Source organism: Maniola jurtina, chromosome 6, assembly GCF_905333055.1.
Source record: "Maniola jurtina chromosome 6, ilManJurt1.1, whole genome shotgun sequence".
Classification (NCBI taxonomy): domain Eukaryota; kingdom Metazoa; phylum Arthropoda; class Insecta; order Lepidoptera; family Nymphalidae; genus Maniola; species Maniola jurtina.
In genome coordinates, this window is record NC_060034.1 from 15731693 (window position 1) to 15752746 (window position 21054).

Below are 21054 nucleotides of genomic sequence, written 5' to 3' on the forward strand. Positions count from 1 at the left end.
GTATGAAACGAGTGACGGAGAGAGCCCTCTTAATGTTATGTATTTACAGAATGAAGTTTTACACATTGAAAAATTGATCAAGTGCGAGTCAGATTGGCACATAAAGGTTTCCGTACCATCTTACGAGAAAATATAACACTTTTTTTTTTAATTATTCATAACAGCCATTGGGGTCCCAAAGTGCTAGAATAGCGACCTCGCACTGGAAAGCCTAGCGTTGTAAGCCCCACACTAAGTGGATGGACAAACTACATCAAACGAGTCGCAGCCAGCCGCTGGATTCAGGCGGCGCAAGACCGTAGCGTGTGCAAATCCCTACAAGAGACCTACGAGTAATGAATATAACCTTAACGTCGTTTACCTTACGTGAATTTTGTAAAATCATATTAAAGGGGAAGTTGAGAGAAACAACATACGAAGTGTGCGGAGGGCAGCCATATCCAAGCTGTCACTACCCATAAACCTCCCCGCCTCGACATCAAAGCGGCGCCGCATCTGTGCCGGATAGTAGCCTCGTAAAACTACCTCGAGTGCCTTTATAGCGATACTTATACAACCTTTAAACGTCAACATTATAACGTTCTAAAATTATATTTAAAACAATTAGTGTAGCCGGAGCTTAAAGCTACCTAAGTACCTACTGCAAAACATTAAACAGTTGGTCAGTTTTCACAAAATTTTTAGGTACACTTACGTTACAAGTGTAAATTAAAAATTTATAACACCCCCGACGATCCAAAGTATTTGAGTTTTCCAAAACATCATTTTCAAATAAATAATTATGTATTTAGGCAACGTCCATCTTGACAGCTTGACATTTGTCTATTGACATAATATTATGAACCTAACGGTTATCTAACCTTCTTTTCTACAAGAAAACTAGAAAAGAGCTGATAACTCTTAAACGGCTGAAGCAATTTTTTTAGATTATAGCTAAGAACACTCTCGATCAAGCCACCTTTCAAACAAAAAAAACTAAATTAAAATTGGTTCATTCGTTTAGGCGCTACGATGCCACAGACAGATACACAGATACACACGTCAAACTTATAACACCCCTCTTTTTGGGTCGGGGGTTAAAAATGTGGACATTTAATAGTAATAAAAACTATCCATGCATTCTTTCAAATATTCACATAAAGTTGAAAAATGTTATAATAAAATCAAAAAATGATCAGTTTGAACAGAAAGCTTTTTTTTACAAAAATGTTCCAGACCAATGGTTTATATCGCGAGTGTTTGTCACCCGGCTAACTGCTAGTCTTCCTGCTAGAAAGATAATAATAAAGTAGCTATTAGAAGCGAAAGCCAAAAGTGCAGGTATGATTTAACTAATTTTATAAGTTTTTAAAAATGCCCTCTGATATTAAGCTTGCGCGAGAATATAGGTAAGTTACAACTGCAATATTAATTTGATCAGAGTAGTAGGTTCAATAATTTAATTACATTTTTATAAAACGGCAGGAATTTTACAAAAATAAATTCATACTTAATTGATATAACCTACACAATAGATAGTTCAGCTAAGGAAAGGGTTTTAAAATTTCCTCACAAGTGAAGCCGGGGAAGATCAGCCATGATTTGATTGGTAGTCGTTGGGTGTGATTGGTTTGGTTAGTGGCTAGTCATGGTTATTTAAACAATTTTAAAAGTATGATGCAAAAGATTACAAGAGAACTTTTTGTCGCAATGCAGCATCGGCTATTCGCATAGCGTTTAAAAGATTTGCATAAAACGAGCGATGTTTTGGAAAGCGATCCTCGAATAAAAAGTGGCAAAGCCAATAGCCATTCGAATAGCGGCGAGTGTCAGCGCGATGTAAACGCCGTGAAATACTGACATGTTTGTTCAGTGTTTCGTACAGCTCTAAATCACACTAATATTATAAAGGAGAAAGTTTGTATGTGTGTGTGTGTGTGTGTGTGTGTGTGTGTGTGTGTCTGTGTATGTTTGTTACTCCTTCACGCAAAAACTACTGGACGGATTGGGCTGTTTAGAATGGAGATAGATTATTACCTGGATTAGCACATAGGCTACTTTTTATCCCGGAAAATCTAAGAGTTCCCACGGGAATTTTAAAAAACCTTCATCCACGCGAACGAAGTCGCGGGTATCAGCTAGTATATGACAATAAAAGCGTTAGCGGCCGCAGAAAAAAATCAATTATATTTTTATGTACTTAATTAAACTTTTACAAGTACTTTTAGGTACTTTTTGAATCGTCAAATACATAGTACCAAAATTAAAAATAACCTATGACTAAGTCAAGAGGTAAGTATATGTCACGCCGGAACAGCTTCTCTACCTTTTACCACAGTTTTACGTGCTTTTACTAAACTCAAGTTCGATCGTGCATCGAGTACAGCTAACAGCTTCAGTGAGTCATCGCGCTAGAGGGTTCATTGGTGGACTCATCCGTCTCAGATCCCACGAGATTACAACATGCTGGGGTTATTCTAGGGGCGGATTAACTAATTTTGAGGGGCCGGCAACGCATTAGCAATGGTGCTACAAATGTTCATGGGCGGCGGTAGTCACTTAACATCAGGTGACTCGCTTGCTGGTTTGCTCGCTGTAATTTATTATTTTAAAAAACTCAACAGTTACTCTTTTCAAAATGCTTTTCTTTAATATGGGGACAGCCTGTCTCCAATTTTCAGCTACTTAGTATTTAGGTAAGTAAGCTTTTGACCGCCTTCATCGCAAGTCCTGACTCTCGACACCTCGACCCTTGATCCTTTGAGCGATACGCTTTATTACAAACAGTAGGCATCTACAATAATTAATTCTACCATGTATTGTACCTAGGTAATATTTTACAAACATGTAGAAATGTTTTGCTATTCAAAGTAATTACGATTCGGCTCGGGTCGGCCATCCGAGGGGAACTCGCATGGAATTAATAAATTCCCTTCGTGCCGACAAAAAGGTTGACAGGCTTCAGTAATAACAGAACATGTCTATTACATCTATAATGATATAAGTAATAAATAGGTACATGTAATTAGTAGGCTAGTAGGTAGTTAATAGTTATATTTTTTTCTCGAAGCTTACCGGCATGTTCGGCCACGCTCTTGACTATTGTGCCTATCTACCTAATGATTATATACTTACCAAAGTTCCTGAATACTCGATATGCCAAAATATTCTATTATTATTTTTCCTTTTGTGTCCAACGTATCTAGGTGCTTGTACAAATTATTTCGGCACGATTTATTCATCCCTAGGGATGAAAAGTGCGAGGAAACTTATCATATTGCGCCTCCTAAGGGTCCTAAGTAAAACGTTAATATTCGTTAATTAAAAGCAACATCCGAAATTCCATTAATTTTCATTAAAGTCGTCTTAAATTTTCTAATATTCGTGTTAGACAAGACAGGCTGAGTTATATTGGTGACAGGCAAGACAAGTAAAGACAATGTTGGTGTCATGGCAGATTTTATTGGAATCGAAGCAATTGTTTTATCGAATAAGGGTAGTGAAATTAAAATTAATGATTTATAAATACCAATAAATACCTATTATAGCGATGTCTAGGCCTGATGGTTGGCCTGATTTTGGAAAACTTTCAGGCATGCAGATTATCTCACGATGTTTTCCTTCACTATTAAAGCAAATAGATACCTACTTAATATTTTATAATAGCTTAAAACAAGCGATGCAAATTGTTAATCCATGGTCTTTATTTAAAACTCACATACTCCGAAAAGTTAGGTATGGAATCGAACCCCGGACTAAACCCCGACTGGGACCTACTTATAGAGTAAAGTAATGTATGCTGGGACCCCAAATAGCATGGTGATGTCTACTTATTATGTTCTTTTACAATCACAATACATAAGTAGTTACATAATAGGATCTTCAGTAGAGTCACGGAATACAGAACTGTGCTGAAAGGATCCTTTGTTACAAATCAAATAAGAGGTCCGGAGGCGTGCGAACAAAATGACAAAGAAAGGCTAAATAAGTAACGGTCTTTCAATAAAAATTGTCTGGAAATGTGTTAAAATGGCTTACTTATCAAACGCCATGGGACCTGCGGATGATCCGCTAACTCAGTGATCAACACTGTATAATAGCCACCGAGCTCATCTGACATTTATATTTAATCCATTGAAGATTTCCCACAAAATTATTTTAATGTCACTCAGTGAAGCAGTAATGAAGAACGAACCAATGCCAAATTGGTTTGATGCATGTTTGATGCGTATAAAAAGTGTTGATTAGTGAGTTATCAAATCACAAAAACAAGGAATATAAACAAAATAAAATGCTCGATGTTATGTATTATGCCGGTTGTAACCACTTAATAAAAATATATTTATCTAAGATTCTGAGAATCGTAAAAGATAGCTACCACTTAAACAGCAAAAGTTTTGCAGAAGATATTTTCATATGTGGAGCGCCCGGATAATATATTATTATTTTACATGTAATCCCCGGGGAATAAACTTGTACTTTTTACTTTCACAAGCTAAAAGCCTTATAAAACTTTCTCTTTGCAATATCTTCGTAAGAAAATACAAATGTTTATTTCCAAAATAATGGAAAAAGGCTCATAGACGTGGAGGATTTATTTTGATTACATTTTGTGATTAGCTTTACCTCCATAGCTTCATCTATATTAACGAACTCTACAACTTTGTTTTTGTGGGTTCGTCTATACTTAAAATCTCTTCTCAAACTCAACATACAATAGTAACACCATTTACCTACTCCCAATATCTAAAGGTCTTACACGTTAGTTGGTACGCACGACATGGAAGTAGGTAAGTGGTGGAGTAACTTCAAGTCATCGCCTCTCGCTAGTTCGAGGACTTGAAATTATATTAGGTAGGTAAAGGCCATCCTAATACATTGACGACGTGGTCCCAGGGTGCTAGAATGGCGACCTCGCAACGGAAATCTCAGCGTTTTAAGACCCCTCACTACGTGGACAGACGAGCCAAACGAGTTGAAGGGAGCCGCTGGATTCAGGCGGTGCAAGACCGTGGCGTGTGGAGACCTAAGCCCAGAAATGTATGGTGTATCGGTTGACAATGACGATTATGAGGGCCATCCACCCATCATAATACTAAAGGACGAATCCGACACCCAGGAACTTGAGTTGCATCATTCAAGACATGGACTGTGCCACTGGGGTTTTCAGTATGTATCCCTATCCTACCCACTGCCAGGATAGGTAGGTATACACTGAAAACACCTTGACTAGACAGAGCCCTTGAGATCAAAAAGACTTTCATGTCATTTTATACGAGAAAATATGGGGCAAATACGTAGGAAACAGCTAAAATAAACCAAATAAATTGTCAATTCACCGTCAACCGTAAATAAAGCAAATAATAATATGGGATATTCCAAATAAAATGGCTTATTATCGCTAATTGGCCGGTTTCATTTCAGGATTTAAATTGAACGATCCATTAAAGGCAAATTAATGAAAGTAAAATGAGGAATGGGTACGTTCCCAGGGACTCATTGACTATTAAAAAACCAGGTCAACTGGAAATATTCAGCTGCTGTGTTGTGCGCTGAGTTGTAATCAAACAGATTGTAGTTTAGATTTTTCATTGGTATAATCATTGTTAGATAGGTATAGTTTGCGACAGGTCGAGATGGCAATTGGGGTATCAGGCGGCAATAATGTAGAGCGGTAGTGGAAAGTTTATTCTGTCATTCCTCGTATTGGCGTCACTCAGAAAAGCAGGTATTATTTTAATATTTTTATCGAATTATTGGAATGTTCTCCCAAAACCAACACAAGAAACACAAGTTCAATGTGTACAGGTTATCCGAGAGTTTTAATCTAAACAAACGAATGCCAAAATAAACTATTTAATTAGAGCGTGATTGCTATCACAACATCTAATTATTCAGTTCACAATCCAAATACCGAAAATATGCGATATCGCTCCGAATCTCAGAAGGAGACTGAACTATAAAACCTTCAAAACACCCGTATTTATGCAAGTTCAATCTTGTTGGCCTCCTAGCAACAGATTGTATGACATCGAATGAGCCAAATATCGATTTTATCAAACTACCTGCATTAGATAAATTAATAATTTTATATTATTTTTGACAACTCAAATCAATTTTTAAAAATAACCTTACACTCGTATGGAATGTATAAAATTGTTAAATAAAGGCGGCGTTATGTAAATTTTTAAAAGAGCGGTTCACGCTGGAATCTTATCAATGTTGGTGAGATGTAAAATCGTAAAGTATCTTCTTCTGTTATTAAAATTCCACTTGTAGAGCATTTAAGTAGGTAAATATTATATTACGAAAAAAATTTAGGTTCCTTTGAAACTCGTGAAAAATCTAAAAACGTTAGGAACCGCAGAGATCCTAAGCTATATCTAGATAAGCAAATCTGCTACATCAATCATCATGAGAAGTGTCCATTTGACCGGCTCTTTACCCGCTGATCACGATAAGCTATATCTTTAACTCATCCATCTTCTAGAATTACGAGACACATACTGCGAATAGGTCCTCCAACATTAATAAGACGTAACTAAGTAAGTACCTATAGCACCAAACGAGATAAGTAATATAAGCTAAAATCTTGTGAGCCAATCTGAACAAGGTACAGAGTACATACATGCATTTTTAGCGTTCTGTACCTCAATAGAAAAAAGTAACTGAGCTAAGTACCGATGTGTAGATGAATAAAAATTCAATTAGGGAGTAATAAAATAATATCGCATGGGAATAACATTTGCAGCGATGTGTACTGGGTAGGTATATATAAAGTTTTAAAGAAATATTGTCGCTTAGGTGTATTTCAGCATGAAATCGACTGCCATTCGTTCACCCTTGTCAAAGTGACCTCTGACCTCTAAAGCTCTGTCGCTGCCCGATGTAAGCCGATCGTACTATATTGATTTTATATTTTTAACTGCCGCTTGTGGAACATGGATCCAAAGGACGACCTGCCCGGAAGGTTGTTCCAGAGAACAAATAATTAACAGGTTGTTAATTATTGAGAAATCTTAGAGAACACAACATAGTTAGTTACTTACCTACCTTTACGCTAAAAAGGTGTCCTAAAATTCCTATAATAATATATTATATGCTAAGCTATATCAATGTTACCCGTGTCTACTGTAAGTGGTGGTATAATTTACCATAGACCAGATAAATATTTACATATTATTATATGCTTTGTTCTATGTCCACAGGTGATTCGCTAGCTCAGCTCGGTAATTAATATTATTATTCTTATTTCAGGCAAAGAAAAGGCATTGAATCGAAATTAAATACAAAATACTAAATAAACGTCATCCACAGATAAACCTACCAATAAAATAAATAAAGGTCATCCACAGAGTAGGTACATCAAACTCATTTGACATTAGTAGGTTCTACATTGCTATTGCACTGAGCGATACAAAAATATTTTTTGCTAGCAAACCTTCAATGGATTAAACGTAAATGTCAAATGAACATAAAAATGTCAAATGAACATAATTTCTTTCAGTTTCATACAGCTGACACAGAATCAGGGATTCAGTGTCATAGACTACAGAGTAATTTGTAAAATAATTGTGGTGATCTTTTCTGGACGGTAGCGGTGATCATCACTGCATAATATCCTTATTCAGATGATCACTAAGTTAGCGAATCAGCCCGCAGGTGTTTCACTGTTTGAAATTTGAAAGATTTGAACTTTTAAAGCGAGCGCGGTGCAGTTTTTCTTTTGAAAAAGTTAACTAGTTTTTTGATTAGAGACTTCTGTTGGTTCGGAAAGTATGTAAAAACATAAATAACTTAGTTATGACTATAGAATCGTATAATATTTGTGAGATGTAGCGTGTGTAGTGGCATAGTGTTAATAGTTCAGTAACAAGTTCAGTAAGTACAAAATTTGAATGTAGGCAAAATGTAGGTAACTACGTCATGAATTTTTTGCCTTTTTGTCTTTTTCAGATGCCTCCAACTAGAAAAGTGTCAGCCCGACAATGCGAACTCTTAGTGAAGTTCGCAGAGACCCATCGCGACATTGCGATGGGTCGATGTCCTGGAGGGTCTCTGGCGAGCCAGGCTGCGCGCCAGGCCTGGCAAAGCATTGCCCCCCAGCTGAATGCTGTTGAGGAAGGGGTTCACAAAACAGCCGCACAGTGGCGAAGAGTAATATTCATTTACATTCTATAGTATTACTGTCTATATATGTAGTTATCTATATAATTATAATGTGGTTTTTTTATGTGTATAGTTTAATACCTGGAGAGTGACATAGGCTAGGTACTTTTTATACTGAAAAATCGATGAGTTCCCACAGGATTTTTAAAAACCTAAATCCACCCGGATGAAGTTGCGGATATCAGCTAATAAAAAATAATATATCTACCTAGTTACTTCATATTATATATTACAATAAAATAGTTACTTATATAATATTATGTCGCTTTACCCAAACAATTTTATCCAAAACTTAACCATAAGTAACTTCAGGGTGAGATCTATTAGAGCGTAGGTACTTGGATTTTGCTCAGACTTAAGACATAGTTAATACGAGATAAGTATCCTATGGCACTGAAAGAAACTTTCTTGTTTTTAACTCTTAAGTAATGTCTGAGTAAAGTCAAAGTACTCACTGTGTGACTTACTGTAGATCTTAAAACTAGACACTTATATCACTGACATAAATCTGTCTTGTTTTAACAGTAACTTAAGTCTGATCAAAGTTAAAGTATGCTCTATAGATGTCAGCCTAATAAGTCTACTATATTTAACTTTGAAGATAGAAGAATTTGAATAATACAATAAAGAATATAATACAATAATTGTACCTGTTTATTGCATAGTACTGGATAGAAATCAAGGCGAAAGTCAAGAGCAAAGCGGCAGATTCCCGAAGGATGGCTCGGCATACGGGTGAAGGCCCAACTCGGCTGGTACCTCTGACGCCAGCAGAAAAGAAGATCTTGGCTCTTGTAGGTCCAGTAGCAGTCAAGCAATTCCGGGGAGTGCCAGCACCCTTTAAAGTTAGTTTTCCTTTTAATTTTGATAAAGATTTAGCCCTTCTGATTCTGAGGAGAACTGTGTTCAGTAGTGATAAGATTTTCACCAATGCCTGCAACTTGGTCTGTGTAGATTTAAGTTTTTTAAATATTCCAAGGGAATAAAATATCCCTCTCATTTTCTGGAAGAAAAAGAGTCTGTTTGTAATGTAACAATACAACAGTTTTTTACTAAATCCATATAAAAAACTCAGGTTAATCCGTTACTCCGTTGCGACGTAATTGAAGGACAAACCAACAAACTGACAATTAGCATTTATAATATTAGTGTAGTATGAGTATGACTAACTTATGATTAATTTCACGCAGACGAAGTGGCGGGCAATTTTTTATTTCTATACAATATATTTTGCAGGTTTCAGTTCGAGCATTATCCTCTATGAAGGCAGTAGAAGAGGACAGTTTGTCAATCGACCTGACACCTGATAGTGGCAGGCCTAGTGTTGAGACCATAGACGAGAGGGATTCAACTGCAGCCTCTCCGGAGGCTCCCAGCCTGCAAGTCAACCCGCTGGAAGAGGACCAGGACAGCCAACCGGAGGACTGGGCTATTTTGACAGTGGAGGACCAGGCCACTCAGTGGGAAGACAATGTGGCGTCCCAGTCCAATCAACTCAGACAAAATAGTAAGTATTAAGTAAGGTTGTATGTCTTTTTAGTTGGATCTTGGCTATGTTTATGCTATGTTTATAGGCCATGTAAAGGTTAAGTTTATAGGGCAAGTGAAGGCTATGTTTATAGGATAACTAAAGGCTATGTTAATAGAGAAAGATAGTTTAATGTCTGGTCTATTTATAACATACACACTAGATGATGGTGGATATATGTGTTTTGAAAATTCTGTGGGAACTGTTTATAAAAAAAAGTAGTAGGGATGACTACTAGTCTGTTTCAAATTCTAATATGCAAGCTATTTTCTTAGTAAATAAATGCTTCACATTAATTCATGGACACTTTGATTTTCTTGGACCAAAAGTAGCTTATTTATGTCCTTCCCCGGAATGCAAGCTATCTCTGTACTTTGATTTTTCGGGATAAAGTTGGGAGCCTATGTCACTCTCCAGGTCTTCAACTATATCCATGTAAAAAATCAGGTTAATCTGTTGCTCCGTTGCGACGTGATTGAAGGACAAACCAACAAACAAACACTTTCGCATTTATAGTAATGATAGTGATCATTTTCATTCCAGTTGACCAGGACATGAAGCTGCCCAGCTGGGCTCAGCAGCTGGAAGCCAGGTGGTTGGCCATCGAGGAGCGGAATGCTGCGGCTCTCACAAGGATCGCTGAGGCGTCAGAGCGGCAAACTGCTACTTTACAACAGCAAACTGCTGCCCTACAACAGCAAACTGCTGCCCTACAACAGCAAACTGCTGCCCTACAACAGCAAACTGCTGCCTTACAACGAGTGGTTGATGGCTTTACCGTTACCCAAACCGGAAGACTTATGGGCGACCCTGGGGGAAATCAGTGATAGACGTCGACCTCCCTGGTGCAGTGGTGAGCGCTGTGGTCTTATTAGTGGAAGGCCCTGGGTTTGATTCCCGGCAAAGGAAATTTGGAATTTTATAATTTCTTTTCCTCTGATCTGGTCTGGTGGGTGGCTTCGGCCGTGGCTAGTTACTTGTTTACCTTTAAAGTAAATTATGGAAAAATAGATAGGTAAAATAAGTAGTATTCCTATTACTTAATTAGGTAAAATAAGTAGTTTATGTACCTACCTATTACTTAATTTTATTATCGCAGTATTTTTAATAAAAACAAAGTTCCTATGTCAGGATAGTTATTGTTATTTGTTATGATTGTTACTAGATTTTTACAATGGAATAAATACTTTATTTAATTTTTTGCTTTTTCTTTAATTAAACATATTACATATCTCTTAAATGATAGGATTGTATTCCCTGTTGACCTAGAATCATAAAATTTGCCAGATAGCAATGTTTTAAAGCAGAAATAAAAGGAAACATCCGAAAACTGAAAAACTAAATAGTTATTCTTTGCGCGATGGTTTCTTGGACCCTTTGTGTACGAGTCCGACTTGCAATTGTACGAATTCTGTTCATGATTCTAGGTCAACGGGAAGTACTCTATAAGCTTTCTTGACAGACACGACAAACGGACAGACAGACAACAAAGACAGACAATAAGGGTTCCGTTTTTACTTTTGAGGTACGGAACCCTAAAAATCGCATCAAATTGACATCTAAATAGTATAAAAGGAAAACCCGATTGACTGACTGACTGATTAAGACAGCTCAAACTACTGGACGGATCGGGCTGTTTGGCTTGCAGATAGCTATTATGACGTAGACATCCGTTAAGAAAGGATTTATGAAAATTCAACTCTTGAGGGGGTAAAGTAGGGGTCTGAGAATTGTATAGGTAATCCACGCGGACGAAGTCGCGGGAATAAGCTATGGAATAAAGCAATTTTCTAGAGCGCTACGTTATACGTTCCACGCGATATTATTTTCCTTTAGGAAATATCTGTTATCTGGCCTCCCATGTGGGTGCGATTGAATCCCAGCCGAGGCTAGATAATCCGTAAAATCCTTTATCTCATTTACGCTCTTAATCTGCGATGAGCGGATGCGGGTGGAGTGTGTAATATCAAGCGAAAATATTACTGAAGGTAAATGGGTAGGTATGGATTTTTATATTTTCATAAAGAACAGAAAATTTTGCTTCTTGTTCAAGAACTTTTAACTTTCAAGTCAATAAGCTTACTCAAATAAATCATCTTATGAATACGTCTTTATGTTAGTTCAAATCGTGATTTTTAATTTACGGTGTACTTAATTGTTTACAGTAAATATTTTTTAGATTTTGGACTTCACACTCCTTTGAAAACATTTTCAGGCATGCAGGTTTTCTCACGAAGTTTTCCTTCACTGTTAAAAAGCAAATGATATTTAAAATGAATTGAAACTTTTGTCGCATATAGTCGTCCATGCAGTCTATAGACTAGGTACTTATGTGATTTAGAGTACGCGTATATTTTAGCGGCCCCTAATCCCGTAGTTTCAATAATGGCGCGTTTAGTAGTTAACGCGCTCCTAATTCACACCGGACATGTCGAACAGGCGCCCATTGCCAAATTACTCGCACGGCTACATGCATTGTATTACCAGTCTAATATACCAATGTAATGGATGCGGCGATAGCCTAGATCTCTTATTCGGGGGTCCGAGACTCGTAGGTACCTACTTCAAACTTTTCGAAGTTCGGTACCTATGCGTTTTAAGCAATAGAAATGATGACTACTAGTCAAATCAGCGACTTTTTATCAAACGTAATGCTCACTTCGTATAGGTATGGGAGCTTTTATGAAATACTAGATGATGCCCGCGACTTCGTCCGCGTGGATTAAAGTTTTTTGAAATCCCGTGGGAACTCTTTGATTTTCCGGGATAAAAAGTAGCCTATGTGCTAATCCTGGATATTATCTATCTCCATTCCAAATTACAGCCAAATCCGTCCAGTAGTTTTTGCGCGAAAGAGTAACAAACATACACACACACACACACACACACACATATACAAACTTTCGCCTTTATAATATTAGTGTGATTAATGCTCACTTAGTAGCTTTTATGAAATATTATTACGAAACTGGTTTGTCCTTCAATCACATCGTAACTATCGCGGTGATTTTTTGTAGGCATCATCTATCTAGTAAATTAGACTCGTTAAATTAAAGAATTATAAGGTCTAGGAGTCCAGGAATTTGTTTCAATCGTTTGTAGATTTTACACGCAAAAACAATCTTACTAATATAATAGTTGAGAGAAGGTAAATGTTTCTACCTACGACAGAAAATCACGTTCATACAGCTTACTTTAATTAAAAAAAATTAAAACTTTACAGACGGCCTGGAACTTAGCAGACTTAAGTTTTTGGCAAACGCTCCCCAACACACATTACACGAAAACTCCAGAGCCATTGAAATTAATTAGAGCTTTCTAGTCACAGAACTCTGAATCGGGTAATAGAAATGGTAGGTATCAGTTCTCTTTAGGATCGTGATGCAAAAAGAGCATACTTGGTTCGTCCAATAGAAAGACATTCTACTGGAGGTCTCAGGTTTCGCCGTTTTTTTATTGCGATTACCTAAGATAAGCTTGCGGTTGAGTCACTAAGCCGACATAGTAACTAATGTTTTTAACACCTAATATGTATCAGAAGAAACTCATTAAAAAATGCCCAGAAATAATTTGTAAGAAAATATCTAGGTACCTATATATCTAAGTAACGCAAATGAAACTGTTGCTAAAAATTCTAAATGCTGAAATATCTATGCTAAAAGTTCTACTCTAACGATGTGATGATGTGTCACAGCACAGCAGCTGTAGCTACAGTATCACGTTCTTTCAACATTTCTATATTTTGAATTCTATGGTTCTAGCAATGAATACGAACTATGGTAAAGTTTCATACAACAATTGAATATAACACAATAGTAGAATTTAATTTTATTTGCTATCATCTACCACAATACAGACGAGACGAACAACATAAAGAGAGAAAATAAAACAAATAATAATTGCTAGGTTAGGTTATTTTAACCTAACTAGTACCTACCTATAGTAAATAAAATAAAGTCAACTTTATTGTTAAAATTAGCTAAACTTTCGGCTTCTTCTCGGATGGAAATTGGAATAGGTACCTACCTGAAAATCCTCTTAGAGGGGTCTAAGAGGATAAGTTAATATCCACTAGCAATAAAATTTAAACTTAGCGACTTTTTAATTATTTAATTAAGGCTTAGTAATAAGGCCCCGTTGCCACTCTTCGCGTACGGAACCCTAGAAATACCACTCTATGTAAAAAACTCAAAGAGTTTCCTTTGCTCGCTAACTTTTGTTTCAAGACCGTAATAATTGTAGATTAGCAAGATAAAGTATGTAAATGTAATATCTACCTTACCTACAAGTCCGTAGCAAATATCATTTCGTGAGATGTTCCAAGGAGAATGGAAATCTTTTATTTTAATTTTCCTTGTAAAACTCCGGCGCTTTATTTATAACTTGATTGCTTTGCAGCCAAGGAGCTGTACAATTACAGACCAGTTTCACAAAGGTAAGCAACTTTAATGTTGCCCAGAGTGTTTGAAACGAATATAAAACTTTTCATCTCAAGTCAGTTCTCGCTACAAATGAACATTTGAGTACCTACTGTACAGCTCTTTTACAGTAAATTTAATCTTCAACGCTCAAAACTTGGTAGATGGTTGGCGAATAAGAAATGAGTTTTTAAATACCTTTAAAAGCTACAGGGTTCGACATTGAATAGAAAATCAAGTAGGTAGTAGTAGATAGTAGTAGTAGTTATAGGGAGGGCCAAGGGAGGATTGGCAGACTTATGCGGTTTCCTCACGATGTTTTTCTAATACCTACGCACATAATTTCGTAAAGATATAGGTGCGCCCGGGATCCAACTCTTGACCTCCCCAATAAGTGGCGGACGTCTCAACCTTGGCTATCACGGCTCCTTTTCAATTCGCTTTCATGAAAGTAGAATGGAGATTTATATAATAGTAGGTACTAATAACATGAAGTCAATAACCATCTCATAGGCAAGCGCGCTCTATCTTAGGCTGCATCATGACTTGCCAGTAGGTCTGATTGCAGATAAGCGCTAGTCTAGAAATTAATTAAAAAAAAACTTGCGAACTTCCTCTAGTAAGGAAAAAGATCAAAATCATTTATTCAAAATAGGTAGTATAATTGTACTCCTTTTGATGGTCAGAAATGTTAAATTTGTAAGATGATATTGTGGTGATAATTCATTACGTGAACTCACAGATTTAGGATAAAGACTCAGAGCTACGAGGGTTCCAAACGCGCCCGGCCTGAGAAGAGCCCACAACAAACACAGCTTAAATTATACTAGCCCTTTTCTATTCGCTTTCATGAAAGTAGAGTGGAATTGTACCTACTAATATGAATGGCGCAATTCATTCACAAGCCCGAGTTCACTGGAGCGGAGCATCCCGCCAGTTGTAGGCTTTATTGCCGGCACAGGATTTATTCACTAAGTTTCCCTTTCATTGGACTCATATTACAAGAAGCTAGAGGAAATTATGCTTGGATTTATTTCATAATGTGCTGCTTAATTGAGCGTATGAGTGACTTATTTATTACAAGCTGATGCCCGAGACTTCGTCTGCGTGGATTTAGGTTTTTTAAAAATCCCGTGAGAACTCTTTGATATTCCGGGATAAAAAGTTGCTGTGAATTTCTGGGACGCAAGCTCCTAACCGAATCCTATATAAATTATTGATCCAACGAAAGGACCTTTAAGAATCCCTCGGGAATTCTTTGATTTTCCGGGAAGTAGCCTGTAGGTACTCTCTACCAAACTCTGTACTTTTCATCAAAATCGGTTAAACTGTTGGGCCGTGAAAAGTTTTTCAGACTGAAAGACAGACAGACACACTTTCACATTAATAATATTAGTATCGATTAGTATGGAAGTATGGATAAATACAAAACGGGCTTTTGTAATATGGGTAGGTAAATCATAATTACCATCACAATCACCGGCCCACTAATTGCGCACAGGGAATCCTATCAGAATGAGAAGGGTTTAGGCCACAGTCCACCCTGCTGAGCAAGTGCGGATTGGTAGACTTCACACACTTTAGAAAACATGTAGAACTTTCAGGCATTTATGTTTTCTTCAGCGCTAAAGCAAGTGATGTCGCATTGCTTAATATTATTAATACTTCATACATATTTCAATATTAATGAATATTAAATAAGTTATAATAATTATTATGAAGCAAATGTTTAACATTTTGACTGTTTTCATTTTATAATCTGGAAACAACGTAAAGATTAAACATCGTGGTTTTATTTATGAATTTGCATAATCTCGTGTTAATTTGAATAATTCGTTGGAGCTGCAAAATTTACAACGTCAATTAAAATTATTGTGAATTATGAAAAGCAATTCACTCGCAAAACCCAGTCATTTTAATGTACGAAAGTACATTAACAGGGCTCTCTCCGTCATTCGCTTCATACAATCGTAGTTCCAATTTCATTTGAATATTAAACAACCAAAGTCCATGAAATTTTGCAGACATATGTCTGCAAAATTTTTAGAATATTCTAGAAACTAATATCTGTGTCTGTGGTATTTTAGATTTTTCTAAAAATATGTAACTAGTTTTAAAATTACAGGGGTTCAAAGATTTGTATGTAAATTTTTAAGACCGCGTAACTTTGAAACCGAATATATTAACAGAAATCTGGAAAACCACAGACATAGATATTAGTTTCTAGAATATGTCTGCAAAATTTCATGGACTTTGGTTGCTTAATATTCAAATGAAATTGGAACTACGTTTGTATGAAGCGAGTGACGGAGAGAGCCCTCTACTGAGCTCAGGCCTCAGAGTCACTCAGCGGGCGACGGAGAAAGCTATGATTGATTGAAGCTATGAAGATATGATAGAATCAGAATCAGAAATGAAGAGAACGGTAGGAGTACCAGAGTAACCGACAGTTCAACTGGTTTTGAAGTTGAAGTGGCAATGAAAAAGACTATAGAATTTGATTAGGTAGGTATATCATGAACATCTGATAGGTACGAGGCGAAACTTTGTTAAAGACGAGTTTCATCTGGAAGAATTTGGGAACTTTCAACATTATTATTCTTGGGAAACCCTCAACATTCAGGAATAGGGCCATGATGATACAATAAAGCGTGAGAGGTACATAATATGTACGAGTACAAATAGCTAGTCAATAATGAAAATTAACAGAATAAATACAGGTCTGTCGTTTGATGTGTTTCTCTTTGATGTGCGTCTAAATAATAATAATTGGCAATTTCGTCGTGAAATGTGATGTAACCTACCAAGAATGTTCCAATTACCTATAAATTACTATCCTCACATTGTGTGATCTTCGTGAAGGTAGGATGTCGTTAGTTCGGAGGGTTCGGCACCTGCGCACGTAGATTTTGATAAATAGAATCCGTACAGTTTTTATAAAATTGATGTTTTTAGCGTTCCTTACTTGGTAAGAAAAATATGAACACTGTCTCATTCTTTTGTACACTATCTCTACCTACCTAAACTAAATTGATAAGTCTAGATAAATTTATTAAACTAAATTGATAAATCTAGGTTAATCTATTGCTATCCTTTTCCGTAGGGACTCCCTACTAGGGAGCATTATGTAAGCAATATATTATTTAGACGTCATTATTTTGTGCACAGCAGAATAATCACACATATAATGGAATCACTTGTAATTTTGTCTATCATACGCTTTAATTAGTTGAAGCTACACAGTAAGAAGTTACTGAAAATAAATATTATAAATTAGTATCTATTAGGTACCTATTATGTAGGTAACCCATTTTCAAAAGGAAGAAAAGTTCTCCCTTTTGAAAGAAATTACTTTTGTACAGGGAAAACCACAAGGTTTCTTTCAAAGTGTTGTTGTTCCTTGTGTCGCAATAGACTTCCGCAAAGTAATGCTTATCTTCAATTCCACATAATATTAGGTACGTGACAAATACGGCTATTTTCAGGAATGGAAAATAAGGTCTAATTATTTATTTCCGAGTTGTGGGTAAGAAAAGGTGGTTACGTAAGGTCTTTGCGCAAGCAAATGAAGGCTGCGAGGGCGCCAAGCGGGGCTTAGGGGAAATAATGCTCGCGTAATTGTGTTGGCACTGGACGCAGGGAAACTGGCTCCGATAAATTGGAATGGGAAATAAATAAATCATTATTTAACAATATTAATTTACATAATATACATATATCATATATATAATATACATATATAATAATATATAAATTACATAATATAATCTAAGTATATAAATAAAAACGAATTGCTGAAATGTATGTACGCGCACAACTTCCGAATCTAATTAGTTAGGTACTTAATTCTCTTTTTTGTGTGCGTTATAATATTGTCAGGACAGGGTTGGAAACAGATTTTTTTGGAAAATCCACGGGAAAAGACAGATCCCGGCTTCGATTCCGGGCACTCATCTCTAACTTTTGTGCTAAATACTTAGTGCACTGGCGCGGCGATGGCTTGCGATCGCCCTTTAAAAAAGAATTTTAGTGTAATACCAAAAGTATAATAAATATTATCTTTACAAAGATTTTCCTCTCATTAATTAATAAAGATTAATCAGAACGGCAAATATTTAAGGCAAATAATATCAGTCAGTGCCAAAAATCTCTCAGGCGACATAACGCAGATAGATCGCCGCTCAGGTAACGAGGGTTCGTATTTTGAGCCCTAGCTGTTTGGGGGACAATGCTCCTCATATCTCTGACACCCTGGTAACTAATTACTATATCACCTTTCGTCTGAGACTAAAAAGTTTTACAAAATATGTAGAGTACAATTTTTGTTTTATAATTTTTATATTTAAGTATTTTTAACATTTGTGAAATCTTTATTACTTTCTGAATAAAAGTTTTTAAAGAAAAAAAAAAAAATGTAGAGTACCTACCGACCTAGTCTGTATCAGTGTCACTGATATCATAAAGTACCTAGGTACTAAATCGTAGTACAAAGATGAAATCACCTACTTCTTTGTCTGTATTATTTGTACTGTATGCTGAAGCGGTGACAGCCTAGTGTTCAAAACATCAGCCTTCAATTCGGTAGGTTCGATCCCGGGCAAGCATGGACCTCTAACTTTTCGCAGTTTGGTGTGTTTTAAACAGTTATTATATATCACTTTAACAATTATTTGATTTTGACTTTGACTATGGTCTAAACCGTTCTCATTCTAAGAGGAGAACTGTGCTCAATAGAGAGTTGATCATGATGATGATGATTATTATTTTCTTTAACTTTTTGAGCCTTATGCCTGCGCCAGACGCTTGTGACAAACAGCAAACAGCAAGCGTGTGGACGGGTGTTTGCGAATGCTTCTTGCCGACGCGACGCTTTGAAGTATCCCGATTGGAAGGCAAGCCATCTGTGTTACCGATGCTTGCTGTTTGTTGTTTGCCACAAGCGTCCGGCTTTAGACGAAGGGCTCTAAAGAAAATAATACACCACTATTGTTAATTTTTTTTTCCGAAATAAGCGAAAAAATACGCGCCGAAAATACGGTCAATCTGAAATCACTCTGCTCGAGTCTTAACTAGAGTAAATGAACTACTAAGAACTAAGAAGTGCTTGAAAGGAAAATGGCCGTACGATCAACTTTTGCTCTCAGCCACTAAAATCTTGCGATAGAATCACTCAACAGCAAGTGAAAGCCCTCGACTTTGTTCGCGTGAAGCTCTCCTTTGTGTCTGGAGGGCACTCGATATCGCGGAGAGCTTTTACTACTATCTTAAACAATGGACTTCATTTCTCTCAATAGAAAACAGCTGTTTGTATTGAACGTTGGACACTGTCGCACTTGAAGTGTATTTTTAGTTAACTTTAATGTTTTCCTTGGCAGAGTAGGATTCTCTTGTTTTCCAAGCAAGCGAGCTTGCTATATCAATAGATACCTTATAATGATTTGCAATTTTCTCATTTTTAGAACCCATACCTGAAAGATGCTAACGGAACCCTGTTACTAAGCCTCCGCCATCCTTCCGTCAGTCTGTCTGTCAGCGGGCTATATCTCATGAATCAAAATAGGTAGAGAGTTGAAATTTTCAGAGTGGGTATTGTATTTTAATTGGCGTTATAACACCACATAAAAAAGCTGCAAGCCTAAAGGTGTAACCAATATTCAAACTTTCACATTTATAATATTAAATCCATTAAACTGTGAGCTTGCACCAAAAATATTGAACATGTGAATGTTTGTCAGGTCGTGTTAATCTCACAAACTCACACTTAACGCGTAGTTAGCATTGACTTTAAGAATTAGGTACGGTAGAAAATTCGCAACAGCTCTCGGGTCGAGTTTTTCATGCAAAAAAATTCATCGATCACGCTGAAAATATTTTCGAACGTAGTTTCCATGTCACGTGATCATTTTTATTAAACGCTGTTTGCATACAGCTGGGCCATTTGTTTGCGAGCGATCAATACACAAAACTAAAACCAATTAAAACAACTGGATCAGTGCTGAACGGTCACCCTCGCTATAATAATTGCTATCAAAAATCTATATTTGCTTCAAATCTTTAACTATCAATAATAATAATAGTTATCGGTATCTACACTCTACCATAGTTCACTCTGAGCCTACCCACCATAATAAGTAGGTACCTACCTACTTACAGGCCTACGTAAGCCTGGATCGCTGCTTTAGCAATATCATAAGAGTGGATAGGCATGAGTGGATGAGGAAGGCGGCGGATTGTGTGTGGTGGCGCATCTCTTGGGAAGGCCTATGTCGCAGGCCTTAATTGATTTATTGATTGAATCACTAATCAATCCTTCGTTTCATGATATCATTAATCCTATAGACACAGATTTTCCTCTTTCTTCGAACTTTCATCGGGTCGTACCTGTGAGGTAATAGGTACAAGTAGCTACGCTCCGATGAAAGTTTAACTCGTCCCAAGTTGATAATGCCATAATCCGCAAACTGCAAACACACATCACTGTCAAACTGGCAAGTTTGCTAAGCACTTTACATCTTGTTTACGCAATAAACACTCTCGCAAGTTCTGTAACAGCTGTTACCGCGGCGCTTATCACAGTAGACCCTTCTCGTGTGAACTGTCTAGGTTTATTAAAAACAATTAAGAACTTCAAGATACAATATAAAGGAAATTTTTAAGCTACTTGTACAAAAGGTTTTTTGGTTAAAAGCTTCTTACAAACCGCTAAAGTGGCTAAGGTGTGGATGTTATGCCTTATTATTTAATTTTAATTAGGGAATCTTAAAATCACTTTACTTGGCGTCAGATATCACACGATAGATAAGAGATACTTATTACCAGCTCTACAATTGCGTTCGGCCCGCTGATGTGTTGTCCTACTCGTAGCTTAGATTAAGCTACGAGTAGGACAACTCTCGGAACTCTCTACACGAACCTGTGTTTTTTGTGTTGGTTTTGGGAGGACATTCCAATAATTCGATA

The 21054-nt window shown here is 36.7% G+C and overlaps 1 protein-coding gene across 2 annotated transcripts; it reads left to right on the plus strand.

The window, feature by feature from the left end:
• Positions 1-7496: 7496 nt before the first annotated feature.
• LOC123866496 lies at positions 7497-10872 on the plus strand. Of its 2 annotated transcripts, none has more exons than XM_045908128.1 (5): positions 7497-7860; positions 7936-8136; positions 8814-8993; positions 9385-9655; positions 10220-10872. In XM_045908128.1, exons 2-5 carry the CDS (start codon positions 7936-7938, stop codon positions 10501-10503), a joined length of 936 nt encoding a protein of 311 aa, XP_045764084.1. In that variant the 5' UTR covers positions 7497-7860; the 3' UTR covers positions 10504-10872. The 2 variants fall into 2 exon arrangements, with proteins under 2 accessions (XP_045764084.1, XP_045764086.1); XM_045908130.1 differs by having other exon boundaries at positions 7497-7755.
• Positions 10873-21054: the final 10182 nt, after the last annotated feature.